This window comes from Candoia aspera, chromosome 9 (assembly GCF_035149785.1).
Source record: "Candoia aspera isolate rCanAsp1 chromosome 9, rCanAsp1.hap2, whole genome shotgun sequence".
Taxonomy (NCBI): domain Eukaryota; kingdom Metazoa; phylum Chordata; class Lepidosauria; order Squamata; family Boidae; genus Candoia; species Candoia aspera.
In genome coordinates, this window is record NC_086161.1 from 14,202,269 (window position 1) to 14,220,851 (window position 18,583).

General features: G+C 38.3%; 1 protein-coding gene across 1 annotated transcript in view; it reads left to right on the forward strand.

Annotated features, from left to right (window-relative positions):
* The window catches only part of KCNU1 (potassium calcium-activated channel subfamily U member 1), a 71,123-nt gene that overhangs the window by 16,742 nt on the left and 35,798 nt on the right, over nucleotides 1-18,583 (forward strand). The window contains 10 exon segments of the mRNA XM_063311371.1: nucleotides 901-1,011; nucleotides 1,947-2,052; nucleotides 3,334-3,416; nucleotides 4,298-4,367; nucleotides 6,506-6,658; nucleotides 8,208-8,341; nucleotides 9,308-9,376; nucleotides 11,356-11,442; nucleotides 11,594-11,700; nucleotides 15,774-15,882. Coding sequence (XP_063167441.1) covers nucleotides 901-1,011; nucleotides 1,947-2,052; nucleotides 3,334-3,416; nucleotides 4,298-4,367; nucleotides 6,506-6,658; nucleotides 8,208-8,341; nucleotides 9,308-9,376; nucleotides 11,356-11,442; nucleotides 11,594-11,700; nucleotides 15,774-15,882 — 1,029 coding nt within the window.

Here is an 18,583-nt window from a genome sequence, read left to right on the forward strand (position 1 = left end):
ATATGAATGTTATGCCACACTTTATGGGCATCATTAGCATATAACCATTTTACTGAATGTTTTCTTCTGAATATTAACATTATAGGAAATCATATGACATAATTTTGGTCCTGTTTCTTAGGGTTTTTTTGTTGTTGTTGTTGTTGTTTGTTTGTTTTAAAGGCCAACCCACTGAAAATGTAAACCACTTTTGAAAACTTCTTTTCCAAAGTAGTTTTACCTGCCTGAAAAAGTACAACCACTGATTGACTGATTGTTTGATTTTAAAATAATAATGGAAAAGAAAAAAAAAAAAGAAACAAAACACAAAGATAATCATGATAGAAATACATACATTGCCACAGGGAGAGAAAAACTGATAACAAGAGTTTTTTAAAAAAGTAAAAATAAAAACAGAAAAGGAGGAAAAATATATTTTTTTCTCATACAAAAATTACAGCAGGTTAAAAAAAAAGCATGATAGTTATCTAAATGGATTCAAAATAAATATTTGTATACTTGCATAATATTTGCATTAGATAAGTACATATAGAATTGAAACTGTTTACTGTTAATAACAATATATTATTCTCTGTTTCAAAGTACAACCGCTTTAAAAAGAAATGGCAGAAAAGCATAGCCAAATAAAAATGAAGAGTCAGTGTCAGATATTAGCACATACCCTTACACGAGAGCACTTTCTCCAGTTCGCTAAATGCACTTTAATGCACTTCTCATTGACAACTTGCTATTTTGTTGTTCATTTTCATTTCTATACCATGCTTCCTCCCAGAGCAGTTTAGAAAATAAAGGGGAAAAAAACACTGTTAAATAAAATCCAGTCTTATGAGTGAGATGCCAATTGTCATCTTGGTTCTTGAAAACAAGACAGTGAGTTGTGAACATGTCTTCTTTCTGTAGATTTATTGTCGTTTGTGGCAACATCACTCTGCACAGCGTAACTGCTTTCTTAAGTGACTTCATAGCTCAGATCAGAGGAGAAGCTGCAACTGAGATTGTCTTTTTGGGAGAGTAAGTATTACGGTGCTATTACTCTCAGCCTTCCTTCTCCAAACTGGGAAACATTCCACAAAAATGCTGTGGATAATTCCACTGTGCAGAATAAAGAAAGAAGAAAAAAACAGTCTTCAGTTATGCATTTCGTCTTACCGTTCTCATTCTATTTGACAAAAGAGACTTTGGTTTAAAACAAGGGGAGATCATCTTGGCAAAATCCTCATGGGCAGAGGGCCACCTACATCAAAGGTAGCCAGTGGATGTCTATGACGGTCTTGCCTTTCACTGTACAGTCTTCCTTCTAGTAGTCTGTATTACCCTCCCTGGCTTCCTATACTTCAGTTAAATCCAAAGGGAAGACATCAGGATGGAACTTGTCCTATTTGGGCACTTCCTGACTGGGAAGTTTGAACTGAAATAAATGCAGGATTATTTTCCCCCTGAAGAACACTAGTTTAAATGCTTTGTCCTTCCTAGGATGTCTTCAAGCATGTGTGAGAGGGAAGGAAAGTCATAACAGGTAATTCTTCCCCCATGATTATTGGCCTCTTCCCAAAGTAAGCCTTTGAGACGATTAGGTCTCACCTTCATACAAAGGAGCCCTACACATTTGTGTCGGCACACACAAACGGAGGGGTGTCAAACATACAGCCAACAAAGCCACAGAACATTCTATTAATATGTCATCTCCATGTTCTTACAGACTCTGAAACAAGTTCTGGGCTGTTTGATAGGATTTGCTCCTAGGTCAGTGACCTTTTGGATAGCAGCATTAAGCAGGGTTAGACCACGACTACTGCGATAACACTAAGGCTGCATGACTCAAGAAGTCATTCTTTCAACATGTTTGCAAGGTCTATAACTCCCATATGTAGTTTACGGAAGGATAATTATTGTATCAAAGAATTGATAGTTGCTGTTATTCTCTCTCCAATATTTTTCTTGTATAGAAATCCCCCTCCTCTGGAACTAGAAACTGTATTCAGATGTTATTCTGCATATGCCAGTTTTTTCCAAGGTTCTGTCACAAATATTAAGGATCTTCTGAGAGTTAAGGTAAGGACAGCATTGGATGGAGCATTATAGTCCTGTGTAAACATTAGACAGAGTGGAATTTATTTATTGATTGATTTGATTTGATTTGATTTGATTTCTATAGCCGCCCATCTTAGCGAGTGACTCTGGGCAGCTAGATGGTTATATGTCAGGCATAGATGTCAAAGGAGGATGCAGTGTACCATAAAGCCCCCTAAACTGGCCTCTGCAATGACATGCTGGAGAAGATGGTTCTTCCACTATCAGCATTAAAGAAACATTGATCTTATTACTCCAATAAGCCCTTGCACTTGAGTGACAGTACCTGTCATTTTATTCTTCACTAAATATATTTGACTGGTGCAAATCATGCACAATGGTTGTCACTTTAAATTAAATTGCAAAGTCAATGGTGGCATTCTCTTGGCTGATTCTTAACACAGTGACCAAAAGCTGCTTACTATGCAACTATGATTTATAAACTATAATTTATGGTGTGCAACTTGTCAGGGGGAGGGGAGATGGTGCAGATTACACTTAGCCATTGAGGGTATGCTCCAAAATGTAGAGTAAAGAATGGATAGGGACACAACAAATTAATTTTGATGTAATTTAAATTAAATTAAATTGATTAAATTAATATGATTACTTTCCCTGCATTTAAGAATGTGCACCTGCTGTGAAATTATAAATGAAAATTCAGTTTCGGTGATTTCTTAGTCAACTGTGTCTTATTCAACAGGTTACTGTTAAGCAGATCATGCTTTAGAACTCTGTATGGACCATGTCAATGTGTCAGATGAGGAATTATCAAGTATATTTTTGCAATATTAAGGACACAGTCAGAGTTGGTCATACATAACCTTTTGAAATTCTCCACCAAATTTGTAGAAGAGAAAAAGAGTGGCTGGACAGGAAGAGTTCCCTCCTAATATCGTCCCTTTGGATTTAATGGAAATGTCAGAAGCCAGGGAAGTAGCAAGATGAAGTGACATGGTTGCAAAAAGAAGGGCAGGACATTCACACACACTTCTAACCACCTTGTAATTAAAATAAGTTGAAGAGCACCATAATTCCATTCACAAAAATGCTCATTGGAATGCATTATTTTTCATCAAATTAAATTAAAGCTAGCAATAAAACAAAAGATAAAGGAAAATATATCAGCCTGGCATTAGCTTCAATCCTATTCAGTTTTCCTGGAAAATAAACTCTATGTAGTGCAATTAATATCGTGCTTTATTACATAGGCCTAATATTCCAATATTTTTTTCTTCTCTTCTTTCTGTCCTTGGAATATAGATGGGTAGTGCTGAAGCATGCCTCATTTTAGCTGATATATGTTCTGCCCAACCTTATGTGGAGGATACCTCCAACATCATGAGGTAAGGCAGGATATAAACAGTACTTGTTTCCATTGCTGCATTTCTTTATTTGATCAGTGATGACCCTCGATGCCCTCTTACCAATTTTTAAAACATTGGAACTGGCAAGGAGGTTTCTCCAGTTCTAGGTGATTTGCTGAGCTATAACTTCCAGTGGTCCTCATTATTAGCCAATACTGGCTGTTGCTACTGGGAGTTGTAGTTAGCAATACCTGGAACATCACCAGTTCTCTGCTTGTACAACCTCCAGGTACCTAGATGAATATATATGGAGCCCCTTGTTGGGAGAAGTAGGAAAGACAAATGCAAAAAATAGAGATCCGAGTTAGCATTTTAAAAATAATTTCAAGAACTTCATTGTGTTTGTAAAAATAAGAGTATGTGTGTGGCAGAGAATATGAGTGAGAGGGCATACAAACCATGAAGAGATATGTCTGAGTAACTGAAAAAGGAAGTTTAAAAAGGTTGTAATAATTCTGTATTGTTAGAAATAGTTTTCTTCTTCTGGGATCCAGAACAAACTGTGTTGCTTGATGTTTTCACTCATGAATGTGCTGGCTTTCTGGTTGTTTCTCTCCTCCCCTAATCAATAAATATGGAGGGGCACTCCATGATATAAGCCTCTACTTGCAGTCTAAAGTGGCACAACTTAGAGATACAGTAGGCTTAACACTTCAATGGAAACTAGGGCTCAATTGTCTGTGAAAGATGGATGCCTCTCCATAGCTAATCCAATCTGAAGTTTCTGATGCTGCTCTTCATCAGGCTGGTGGCAATTTATTCTCATGGTTCACTTAGTGTAGCTAATATTATTTACTCTTAATACTCTGACACCCCCCGCTCCACAATGTACACTGACAACAACTTTATTTTTCATGCAGGGTACTGTCTATCAAGAATAATTTTCCAAACACCAGAGTTATAATACAAATCATCCAGTCTTCTAATAAGGTTGGGTTTTTCCCTTTCGTTCTTTCTTCTTGTATTTTCTAGGTAGCCCTGGTTTTCTACAGCAGCTCATTATGGGTTTGAGAGCTGATACTTTGCCCACCGAGATTTTCCAAGCAGAGTCTTTTTCTCTCTTGCTGAATTCATTTAAACCATGCCCACTGCCAAGCCTTCCATCAGGAGAGACCCCAAAGGAAAATTTCCTATCTCCTTCTCTGGTTCCAGTATTTATTTATTTAAATTTCAAGGCCACCCAACTCCTCAATGATTCTGGGCAGCTTACAAATAAAAGAAAAAGAATACATTAAAAAGAAGAAGGACACAGTTGCCAAATCTTAAGCTAAAGAAAACTAAACTAACTAATCAAAAGGGTCTACACAAGGACAGGGAGAATAACTGGAATGTCATAAGTGGGTGAGCTGCATGAATCTCTGGGGTGAATATTATTCTAGGGGGCAGGCACTGCAAGCAAGCAGGCACACCTCCAGGGTCCTGCAAGATGACATTGTTTGATAGATAGGACCTGGACAACACCCACCCTGAAGGACACCCACCCTGCAGAAACAAGTGAAGATAAGTGATACTCAGCCTATGGAATCAAAGACTTTAAAGATGATAACTGGCACCTTGAATTGCACCCAGAAGCCAACTGGTAACCAGTGCAGCTGACAGAGCAGTGGAGTTACATGAACATAATGTGCTACTCCCATCACTGTTTGTGCCTTTGTATTCTGGACCAGCTGTAGCTTCCAGATGGTCTTCAAAGTTAGCCCTATGTAGAGTGCATTGCAGTAATCCAAACATGAGATGACCAGGGTGTGAGTGACTCTCCAAATAAGAAAAACAGAAACTTAGTTAGTATAGACAAGAACAGCTTTTACTTCTCTACTTACATTCAGGAACAAAACCCCTACAGATCTACAGACAGCATTATACCAGTACAATAACAGTAGTTATTAAACTCAATGGGAAGGAATCTCTCAGTTCTGAGAGGCTGGCTCAGAAACAGCAATCTTTCAAGAAAAAGCTCCTTAAAGGGGCACAACAGTTCAAAACCACAGCATTGTTCAACTTTCCCCCTCATCATGGCCTTGGCCAAGTCTCATGGAGCTGTTTCTCACTCTCCTTTTGGTTATTTATCCCTACTGAACCTCCTCTTTGCTGGTCCACCTGAATCCCATCTGGTTTTCCTCCTCTTTGGCTCAGCCAACCATGAGCCACTCCCAGCCAACTCATACTACAGAAAGGAGAAATACTTCCTCTGATCATGATCTCAGATGATGAGTGCTGACCAAAACAGAGACAAGAAAAACCACACCATTATCCTGAAATAGAAAAAAACAAATGTTTTTTAGGAAAGTGAGAACAAAACTTCAGTTAAAAAAAAGGCCCCATAAAAATGTGCATGCTCAGGACTCATGGAATGATAAGTATCTGTTAGAATAGAACAATGAAACTTGGGAATAGAATCGAGCATTTTGGAGGAAAACAGAGCTGGCTGGAAGTTGTAAGGAGGACTTTCAGTAGGACAAAAGTGGTCAGCCTATGGAACACTTACTGATGCAACCACTTAAAAGCAATTACAATCTTTATCCCTGTTGCTGCTACCCTCACCTGCTACCCTCACCTGCTGCTGACCCAGATGGTGTTTATGAATGAGGTCATCATGAAACACTGTATTCCATGTTTTCCAAGTCTTCATCAAACTTTATACTACTTGCATTGCTTTCAGTGTGGCTGCCAGATCAAATAATTACAGGTTCATGATGCTGAGTGATTTAGAAATCCGATCCAATTTTTATAATAAATGTTTTCTTATTTAAAAAAAAAGTTATTTCAGAACCTTGGTACTCTCTCTTCCATTAATATAATATAATATAATATAATATAATATAATATAATATAATATAATATAATATAATATAATATAATATAAGGGTAGGGTAGGGTAGGGTAGGGTAGGGTAGGGTAGGGTAGGGTAGAGTAATTTTGAACTATATATTATCATAATGCCCTAGTCTCCCCAAGAAGAACACTCTTCACTGTGAACTAGGTTTTTTCCCCCTTCTCTTGTAACAAAAACTTACGATTCTGCTGTTTCTTATTTTTTTTATGTTGCTTTCTCTTTTCTCCTGGATTAGGTTTATTTGCCAAAGCTCCCTGGATGGGACTGGAGAAGAGGAGATAGTATCATCTGCTTTGCTGAGCTCAAGCTTGGGTTAATAGCCCAGAGTTGTGTGGTGCCAGGTTTGATCACATTGTTGACCAGTCTGTTCATTAGAGAAGATACTCAGGTATGTCTCTTCATCCTCTTTATCTCCATTTATGACCTAATTGCCAATCAAGAGCATTTGGTGAATGCCTGAGTAGAATGATAGCAAATGTTCAAGTAAATTTCACCGAAGCAGGTATCTCTTTCTCTACAGAACTGGAAAAATTAAAATCTGATAAATTTCCAGCTGAATTCCAAGGGTGGATTTTTTTTTTCTGATTTTAATTATTACCTTGGATGTTAGAATTAATCTGGAACTGTTTTGCCATTCTGTCTTACTATTTTGCTTAACAGCTTCAAGGGTACTGCTATGAAGTGTTCTATAAAAATGAAATATATGTATGAATATATGCATGTATAAAAGGGACGCGGTGGCACTGTGGGTTAAACCGCTGAGCTGCTGAGCTTGCCAATCGGAAGGTCGGTGGTTCGAATCCGCGTGATAGGGTGAGCTCCTGTTGCTAGTCCCAGTTCTTGCCAACCTAGCAGTTCGAAAACATGCAAATGTGAGTAGATTAATAGGTACCGCTTCGGCGGGCAGGTAACGGCATTCCGTTTAGTCATGCCGGCCACATGACCATGGAAGTGTCTATGGACAAATGCCGGCTCTTCGGCTTTGAAACGGAGATGAGCACCGCCCCCTAGAGTCGGACATGACTGGACTTGATGTCAAGGGGAACCTTTACCTATACATGCATGTATACAGACACACAAACACAGAGACACACAATTTTTGTTGGGAGGCACTACTAGAATTTAGCTATGATTATTTCCATATTTATTAATTCATCAACAAGTCAGTTCTCTTCCAATAAGACTACAGGTCAGAGGACAACATATTATATCTGTATTTTTACTGTATTTTGTATTGTGATGGTTTTGAATTTTAATCCTGTTTTATTGTAAGCTGCCCAGAGTCTCCCCATAGGGGAGAGATGGGTGGTGAATAAGTTTATAAAATAAATAAAAATAAATTTTGCTATCCACTTTTACCTTACCAGAACCACATTATATCTTTCATAATCACCCTGCCTGTTAGTCATGTGTGTGAACTGGAATTACCTCCCATCCTCTTCTTTAACCCTTGCACACTGCTCATCCATTCACCATCCATGCCTAAGGGGGATAGAAACCTGTTTCTCTTATGTCTTCAGTTCTCTGAGTAAAGCAAACGTCTTTTACTATCAACAAATGGCACCCTCTCAAAGAGAATCATATGATTTTTTTTATGATACTCTTATATTCCAAACCACTGCATTTTTCAAGGGTTTCCCTTTAATTTTAATTAAACTGTACTTTTTAGATTTCTGAATTTGTCATGAGAAAGGTCATTACTATTTTAAATTTTAGAGGGTCACAGCACCACAAATCTCGATAACATCTTTTATTGGGTCTGTTGTGACTCAAGGTGTGACTTTATGTTTAATCTTCATTGAACTGATACAGCTCTGTTGGTACATCCTGATTATTAAGTACTTGATATTTCTCATTTGAAGGCCTAACAGGATGAATTATTGTTAGAACTGGTTGTTGCCCAATTCAGATAACAACCCTGCCAGAGGAGAACCAAGTAATAATTGTTTTTGTTACAGGATATGGATGTTTTGATTAAGCACCAGCATGAAATAGAAGGCCATAACTATAAAGTGATGACTCAGCTTCTTTCCAATGATTTTTCAGGCATGTCCTTCAAAGAAGTTTGCCGGTAGGTTCCCTACTACCCCTGTTCCTTTAGCCCATTTCCTTAATTGCTGCTCAGACATGTTAGTTTTAGACCAACAGTTCCTCCACCATTCCTGGACAAGTTGCTACTCAGGCATATTAATTCTGGGCTCACCGTTCCTCCATCATTCCAATCAACAGATGATCAGAACAGAGTTATTGCTGCACCTAGGGACTTATTTAGTATATTTAGATCCCACAATTTATTCATTGTGAGATTTAGAATTACATATTTGGGATTTCCAGAACCAAACCAATTCTAGACCTGCTTAGCTTGGTCTCAGTAGTTATACCAAGTTCCTGAGATCTGAACATTCATAGACATAGTAAAGTCATATTTCTGATCAGATTCTTCAAGCCTTATGACTGCCAATCTTTGGACTTTACAATGTGCACCATAAGACATAGAAAAGAAGTCCTCAATGGAAAATCAGTTGATTCTACTTTTACGAACCTTCTAAGCAGAAGACACAGCCTCTTGTTGCACCCAAAGATTCTGCTTCAGTCTCATCCTATATCTGACCAGCCATGGAGGCAAAACAATGCAATGAGAGGTTTTTAAAGTTCCTCCAGAGAAGATGGAGTTGATCACCATACAGATTCTAGCTGGCTACTATATAAGGTTTCAGAGTATTGCAGAGATAATGTATTGATTCTAATAGAGGAGAAACTTAGCCAATAGGATACACATGGAACTCTCCAAGGTCCTGCTTTCTACAATTCTATTCCTTGCCTGAAACACAATTCTATCCCTTGCTTGAAACATGGTCACTGAAACATCTGTCTGGATGTTTCCCACTCTTCCTTGAAGAAGCCAGAAAATAAGAGCTCATCAAAGTTAAAGTTTGCTTTTAAAAGAAAAATAATAATGGGACAATATTCCCAACCTCGTCTCTTTGTTTATTTGTGTTCCTTTTTTTTAACCTGAACTTACCTCTTTGTGTTTAAGACTGTGCTTTCTGAAGCTGGATCTCATACTTCTTGCTATTGAGTTTCGATCTGGCAATCAAGGAAACAGGTGATGCTTGAACTTCTCTGTGTATCAGGTTAATAACTCCTCCCATTCTTTTGTCTGAATGTGTTTGTGGCCACACTATGTTGCTTAGGATCTGTTGATAATACTCCAAGCTTGCTTAACTAACTTTTATTTGCTCCCTGTAGGAACTTTGGAATATATAGCTGAATGGAAAGTATTTCATAGAGCAAATTTGGTAGCCCTAAAAATCTTAGTTCTGTGGTATAATTTGTGAAAACCTAATCCATCATATCTCTTAGGAGATATACCATTTTATGGGCTTGGTATAGGACAATACATGACAGTATATGGTAGCAGAAGGAAAAATAAGTACTGTTGAAATAGGCTTTATTGTATGGCTATAAAGCTAACTCAGAGACTTTGAAGATTACCTAGGACCCAAATGGTTTTCAGAAATCAGTGAGACCTACGCAGGTGTTTTCTCTACCTCTCCACTAGAATATTATAGAGGGTTGTTAAGGACAGCCTTATTGGGACATATAATGAACAGGGAAAACAAGTTAATATAGTTCACATTCACTATATAAATGCCAACCACTGTCTAAGGGGGAAAACACTTCAATATGATAAATATTTCCTGAGTTTTAATAGTTTGAATATAACAAATTAATTGTACTGTTTAAAATAAATAAGATTGTGTCTGAATGCATTCATGTTTGGGGTAGATGTGTCCTGACTAAGCAAGAACCACACTGAGATGCAGAAGAAGTCTCTAGTGCTTTATTATTGCTATAGTAGACAGAAAATCCTACCAAACTGAAGAAGCGTGGGAAAACCCAGACAGATAAACCCCCAAGAGTCAAGGCGGGTCTGTTCTGTGTCTCTTTGAATGACAGCTCAAACTCTCTAAACTATGCATGCATTTTTGCCCCTGGATAGTGGCCCCCTCCTGCTCACCATCAGTACTCATGACAAGATGTGATGAAATCAATAGAGTCAGGACATCTTGGCTAGTCCATCCTACTGACTTCAACTGATAGATCACATACAATTCTTGCACTAGTCTACCCACATGCACTATAAATATTTTTGATTAAGAACTAAATTGCCAAGTTTGGAGTCTTCACGATATGTGAATCAAGTCAAATCAAAACTGATCTGGAAGCAATCTGACTCAGACCCTTCAACTTTAATTTCTCAGTAATTTAAATCTAGAAAGTTAATTTAAGGTAAAGTCTTTCTGTGTATGCAGTACTGAATTGTTGGACTGATTTAGAGGCAACTGATGCCATCCAAATGAAGATTCATAGATCTGATTTGATCAAATTTTATTGGAAATGAATTTCAAATTGAATTTTCATACAACTGTAGTAATTTGGTTTGAAAAGACAGAGGCCCATAAAGTCAACTGATTGTAATTGGCACTCTGAATATATTTTTGTTCTTTTAGACCCAATGGAATGTTGAAAAAAAATATGTAAAGGAGATTGGGAGTCAGCTGATCTGTCAGCACCATGACTCCCCCAAATCTGAACATAAACCAAATTTGCTGGTGGTTGAGAAAAAAAGGGCAGGATCAGTCCAGGAGCTGTGGAGAAAATAGAATTTCACAAAGAGTCAGTTGGGCAATGGCACACAATGCTGTCAAGCCCACCATTATTATTATTATTATTATTATTATTATTATTATTATTATTATTATTATTATTATTATTCTATGCTGCCCAGAGTCATGCTTTGTGAGATGCATGGCTATATAAATATAAATATGATGCATTAATTAATTGATTGATTGATTAATTAATTCTATGCTTGCCTCTTCTGATCATGTATCCCAAAGAAGCTATTATTAAGGGTTAGAAAGAATTGCAGAAGTCATGCTCTGCATAATTTCCCTTTCATGTTAATATTCAACTTTACTTTCTTCTACATGAATTAGATGTATGATAATTTGTAGGTAGTAAGTTAAATGGGAAAGTGGCAATGCTGACATGTATCATTAATATACTATTTGACAATAGCATCCTGATCAACCCACCTTCCATAATTAAACTCCATTACAACACAATGGGCTTTTTCATTGCTGCATCTGTCCAGGAACTCAAAAGGTAATCTCCTTTAATTATTTCCATTCAATTGGGGGGATATTGAAAACTGGTTTATTTCCACTGAACATGAAGAAATGAAACAAAGCTATCTTGTCTGTTTTCTCAGCTGTTCTGTCATCCAATTTTTTTTTGTTCTACTTTTATTATACAGAGCTTATTATTATTGTACACAATGCCACAGTGGGATCACCAATCCAGAGCTCATCGCCAAGTGTCATTGCAAAGGGAAAAGTGTGAAAAAACCAATCCCAGATTCTGGTAATTTAATTAGCTTTAATGTATTTAATTCTGGTAATTTCAGTAGCTTTAATGTATTGACAGATAATTGCTAGTGCCATGCTGCATAAGTCTTCTGCATTCCTTTTTACTATTCCCATGCTATGTTACAAAAAGAAACCATTTCTGATTTTTTTTTTTTTAAAAAGAAGAAAATGTAGGTGAAATCTTCATGGATGGGGCTGTTCCTTAGTTACAAAATAGCTGATAAGTACATGTAAATGTCATCCCACCCTTTGGGCATTCATATCTCCAGTTGCCTGCATCCTGCCTGACATTGCTCCCATTGGATCTGTTTTGGATCAGAAGCCAGGATGCTGTTATGTAATGGAGAGATGTGTAATTCTAAACAAAGAATATTAACATCATCTGTCCCATCACAACAATAAAGGAAACTCAAGAAGTTTAGTGAACTATTCTAAAGCATCCCGTGAATGAGAGGAGGAGGGGGGGGAGGAGGAGGAGGACTTTTATTTGTGGGGAGAAAAATATTTGTTAATTTAGACAGATTTGCACAGTACTAGTCTTCATGATGAACCAGTTTGGTGGAGTGGTTCAAGCACCAGGCTAGAAACCAGGAGACCATGAGTTCTAGTCCCACCTTAGGCACAAAGCCAGCTGGGTGACCTTGGGCCAATCACCCTCTTTCAGCCCTAGGAAGGAGGCAATGGCAAACCACTTCTGAACCCTTGCCAAGAGAACTGCAGGGACTAGTCCAGGCAGTTACCAGCAGTGAACACCGACTCAAAGGCACCCCAAAAAAGAAAGCCTTCATATGGATGGGTCAGGTTATTTAGATAACTTTCTTACCATAAGCTTTCAAGACAATTACTGAAGGGACAAATTCTGGGAATGACTCTAACCAAGCATGGCAAAAATAATTCATACTGTTGTGCAGAGACATTCTTGTATTTCAAAGTTTTGCAAGAAAGATTGCAAAAGACCATTTAGAGACGCACCGACCACACTCTTGCTAAGTAGTAAGGTATCAGCTGATGATGATATGCTGCATTTTGAAGGAGGCTGTAACTTATTTGGAACTATACCACAGGTACCTTTATTGCTGACTGAAAACCCCTTTCAGACTGTTTGGATGAAACAGAAAAAAATGAACATACGATTTATGGTTTTGATGGTTAGACAGAATAGATTATAGAAAAAAGAGAGTTGTGTTGTGACCATAGAGCAAGACGTAAATTTATGATTGTACTTACAACTTCTGTAAAGACGACTGGAAGCTACTTCTTTGTATCTTTGTATCTTTTTTTCTTTCTTTTCTACTTTCCTTCTCCTTTTCTTCTTTTCTTGCACTTTTAGCTTTTTCTTTGATTTCTTTTTTCTTCTTTTCTTTTTCTCACTCTATATTACTCTATAGTTTTTATCTTCCTTCTTAAAACCTTATCTCTATCTACAGTATATGTCTATGTCTATATGTCTATATCTATCTATACAGTATATCTATATCTATACCTATATCACAGGTTTGTAAAGACTTCTATCTATACTGCCCAGTAATTGTCAGAAAATAGACCTGAAGGCAAGGAGTGATCGAGACAGTGTTAGTCAAGCACGTAGTTCCTGACTGGCTAATTCTCTGGAACAGGCTAACATCAGAAAGGGTAGCTAGCCGGCCAGCAATCGTACATCTATAGGGAATTGATGGAAGTTTTCTGATATTTCATGACAATTTCTTTCTTGGTGATTCTTGGGAAGGAAGGAGGGAGGGAAGGGAAGGAAGAATTCTTTTCTCCATGTAACTCAGTCCTAAATGGAAGTGGCATTACTGAATCACTTCAATTGGCCACTTGTGTCTTGCCATTCTCAGATGCACAAATCCAAGCTGAGCTGCTGTACCAGGAATAGTTACCTTCCACATGGTTTGAAGCTTTAAGCAAGGTCAACATCCCCTGCAATGCAATATTAGCTAAGCTCTTTTAGCCATGCTTTTCTTCAAGTGTTCCTTTTTAATGAATAATAATCTCTTCACTGAACAGCAGATGGCAGGCAAGCCTCACTGGTAACTTAGCTACTTCATTTCCTTTGCAAATTGCACAGAATTGCAGGAAGAGAAACTGAGATTTTGGAACATATACACCTGTAGGCCTTTTTTAACATCCATTAATGATCAATATAACTCTTCAGAAGGATAGGGCAATTTCTCTAACATTCACAGAAGTTTGTAATCAATGGCACTGTGTGACAGAAACTTCCTACAAGCTAGTCTAATTTTTTACCAATATATGGAACTCAGCAGATGAGTCTGGTACTGTATGATACATCAGACATCATATGACAAATTATATTAAAGGTAAAAGGTAAAATCTCTTGATCTTAACACCTGGACCTTCATAAACTCATGTAGTTTTCTTGGTGGCAGTGCAGAAGTAACTCGCCACTGCTTTTTTCTTGGACATGTTTGGACTTCTCAGACTAGTCAGCAGCCCTGCTATGTTCCTTGTGGTCTCCCATCCAAGTAGTAACCAGGCCTGAAGCTTCTAAGCCTAAAGAAGGTCAATCAGATCCCACCAGTTCCTGAGGCATATTAAAATTAAAATTGCATAGGCTACCCCACCATACCCTCCCCTAATTGCTTATTTCAGGTGTAGGTAACCAAGTATCCACCTGATATTTCAGATGAAAATTCCATCAGTCCTAGACAGCATTAGAGTTGTATTCCAACATCCGTTTGCAATGTAGAATTGCAAATTTGCTGTGGCCATTTGGAAATTAAGTGGCGTGGTTGATTTGTAACTACTCTATGTAACAGTCTTTACTTTTTTACTTACTCTATGAGATCTAAACAGTTATGATTACATACAGCAATCAGATGTGATGTTATTGTGTTGAATGAAATATTGGGATCCTGACTTCAGCCATAGGAATGAAAGAAATTGCTTTATACTAAACCAGATAATGGAGCCATATAGCTCGGTACTGTCTATGCTGATAGGCAATGGCTCTTGAAGAGCTTGAGTCTTCTCCATCTCCAGGTGGTGAACTAAAAGACGAACTTGTGGCTTTTTTCTGTGCAAAATATGTACTGTACCATTTAACTAGGGATGTGCTTTTCTTTGCTGAGTTTATCTCTTCCACATCATTATTATGAACAGTCGCTGCTTCTCCATCACACACTTTCTATTTCTTTCTGCCATGAAGAAAACAACAGAGGAATGGGACAGTGATAGCCATTGCTCACTAGCACCAAGATCCATTTACTTATCAATTTACAAAGCAAAGGTTATTGCTTATTTTTCTTGGTCACTTTTCATTCTCCACTTTTCCACCTCGTATTCTTAATCCTATTTACTCAAGGGGTCCCCTCATGATATAGCAATCCTAATCCTTCTTCAGTGGGTTTCTCATCATCAACCACTTCCAACAGCAACTTCAGTTGTCCTCCCTCAGAATCCCTTCTTGGGAAAGAAGGAGAACTTAACTCTTTAGGACAGTTAGCCACCACAAAGGTAAATAATCAGGAGGTACTGGTGATTTTTTTTCCCATGTCAGAAGCACCTACCAAGGTGCTTCTGTGCTGAAAGGTTTTGTTGGTGATGTCACTGTTGCCTGGGGGATGCCCGAGGGGGCTCCTTCCATGTCCCTGTTATTTTCCCACTGAAGTGGTACCTATTCATTTACTTGCATCAGCATGGTTTCGAACTGCTAGGTTAGCAGGAGCTGGGACAAGTTGATGGGAGCTCACTCCATCATACGGCTCGTGCTCTTGGGTTTCAAACTGCTGAGCTGCCGACCTTAATGGTCCTCTGACTCAGCACCTTAACCACTGAGCCACCATGCCCCCCTGGTACTGGTGATGAGGAGGAGGAAAAGCCTTTCAATGTCTTCTTGTCATTGGCAGTATTGATAAATATTCCAAACTTGGGTGGACTAATAGATTGAACAATGACATTTGATTTGATCATTTGGTAAGTTAACATTACTTGAGGAACTTCTCCATGTACTTGCTATGAGGAGGCCAAAATAGATTCAGCAGAATATAGGCTGTTGACCTGATACAAGGAAAGTAAGAAATCCCCTCTTAATATTTTTTATTTCAGGAAAGCCAACCATCTCACGTTGCCATATGAGCAGTACAGATGAATTTGCAATGCACTCACGGTCCCTTGGGATTCTCTCCTTCCTGGATTTTCACTCCAGCAGTAACAGGTAAGAGAGTTAGACTGAGTTCTCTTTATATTACAAATCCATTTCCTGATCTAGATTCCCAGATAATTTGAGAAGAAAACAGGAGAAATGTGATTTTGCTTCCCTTTAGGTCTTAGACGTTGTGTCAGTACTTGCCTTTGATGTTAAAAAGGGCTAGAGCAGGCTGGCCAAAGTTTTTCACTAGTAGTGGAAATTAATCTGAAAATAGCAGAGGGCCATGTTTCAAGGAGCATCCAAATCAAATGGAGTTCATGCCTAACTGAGAAGGAGCTTCTCACTGCCTTCCTCCCAGCTCCTCGTCTTTCAGTGGTGTATTGACTGGGAGTAACTGTCTTAAAACAGAAATTTCCATGCACAGAAACTGTGGGATATGGCTTGAGATTTGGAACAATTGCAAACACCTGACTGTTCAATCTCCAAGGGACTCCTCAAGATGCATCTTCTGCCATAACTGTACCTTTGTCTACTAATTGTGTGTGTGATATACAGCACCCGCAGCCATGAGAAAGAAAGGATTAGAAGCATGGTGTGGGGGAAATGCAATATTTGTGCAGTTTGGAGCCATGATGAACATTTTTTGTCTGCTGTTGTGGGCTTCAAAGGATAAAGCAATGATTTAATATGGGTAAGGTTGCCTCCCCCTCCCCCCTCCCCCTCCTCCTCCTCCTTCAATTAGGAGTTACCTATAACTATAGCTCTGTTATAAGCCTCTTCCAGGATTCATACTGAAGTTTCCATATGTTCTTAACTCACAGTTGTTGGAAACTGGCACCCATTTTCAACTATTGTATTGCTGACATTCAGCCCTAATGACCAGAGACGGCTGTGGGACTACGGTTTGCTCACTCTTGTTTTAGCTCCATTTGAAATCCCCCCTCCAACCTGCTGTTTGACCAAAGGGGGAAAAAATATTCAGGTTGTTTATAGCTATTTGTTGGCAATCAGTTTTGTCTGTGGGGCACATTAGGTAAGAAACTTACCCTAACATGTCTGGGTAAACTTGTCCATGCTATTGCATTGTGCCGGTTTGACCAAAAGGGGAATCATTAAGTTTATAACACCCTCTCCCTCTTCTGCCCATAACATAGTGTGAAGAAAAAAGAAAGGGAGGGGGGGAGAGAACCCTTTCTCAACCTGCTGAAATATCATTATTAAAATGTGCATGAAAAGTCAATTATGCCAGAGGGAGGTATTTAAGAGAAGCGAGTTTCCATACAGTGGGATTACACTTTGGGGATTACAAAGGCTGCTGAATTCTTTGCAGCTGTTTAACTTAAAAGTAGAGCAGACTTGCCCAGTCAGATGTTCTACAGCCCTCACAAGAGGAGAACAAATATGGTGGGAAATCATTATTCCTTTGGCCATTGGAAGCTAACCCCTGCCGATGAGGCAGCTCTACAGCAAAGGGGAGGACTCCAGGCTTGGGGAACTGTCCCACTAGTATTTACTAGAGATGCCATTAATGATCTGGAACCTTGCAGGATTTTAAAGTCTTTGAACAAATGTTGGCTAGTTCGTAGAATGGAGAGATGGAGATGGAGATGGAGAGATCAAGTTTCTGGTCTTTCTGAGGCCAGAAATATTTGTAAATATATGAGCAACACTGGAATAAGAGGAATCCTTGAGTTTTGTAATCAGATGTGATGCATATTATATTCAGCATGCAGTTGGACTTTTACACTGAGGTTGCAGTCATATACATATTTACCTGGAAATGCCACTGAATGGAATGGAACTTCTCAGTAAACAACCATGGGATTCATCATCATCATCATCTCCTCCTCTCTCTTTCTTCTCTTCTCTTTGTTCTGGCTTTCCTCCCTAAAGTTCCCTCTCTTCTAAATCAGCAGTTCCTAAGGGTTTTCTTTTATGTGGGCTTCTGCATCATCACTTAAAGCTTTTGGAGAGCACCTTTTAAGTCAGCATTTGCCTGCATGGTGCCTGAAGGTACTATGGCATACTTGTCCTTCTTTGTCTTGCAGATACCAACATTATTATTTTTAATTAAAATGCTCAACAATTTTTATAAGATTTTTGTGCCCCGGCCAAAAATCTTACAAAATTGTGGAAAAGATGTAGAATGTCCTCTCTCTAACTCTCAATCTCTCTTCCTCTCTCTCTTCCTCCTCATACAAGATGGTGATAATGAAAGGTTTTGCAAGAGTTTTTGAAATTAGACTAGAACTACCGTTGTGCCATACTTAGCCTTTGTTTTCCAGGATCACCCAAGAACGTCTGGGAGACAGAAATGCTACTTGTGCAATGATAGCATAAGCTTCATATATTCATTAGGATGTGGCTTGTTTTTAACCATAGTTTGTTCAACAAGCAATAGTGGCCTGGTTCTTATGTAACCAACAGCCATAATTCTTGCTTTATAGGGGTGGCCATTTTTTTCTATGTTTAGTTAATCTCCTTTTGGTGAAGCCAATAAGCTTTCCGTGTTTATTTTGGCTGCATTTTCATCTTAAACATTGGAATTGTCACTTGATATACACAAAAAAATAAAATGGCTGCAGAAATGCATGCTGCTTTTCTCCCTCTTGAGTTAAAAAGCTCCTAATCCAACTTTCTCCAATATAAAATTAAGTCAAAATGAGTTAGATGAAAGAGAAAAGCTATTCTTTCCTTTTTTGTTTTGTTTTGTTTCTAGAGAGAACACCACCCAAATTTATGTTCCTTCTTAATTGAAACTTATCTA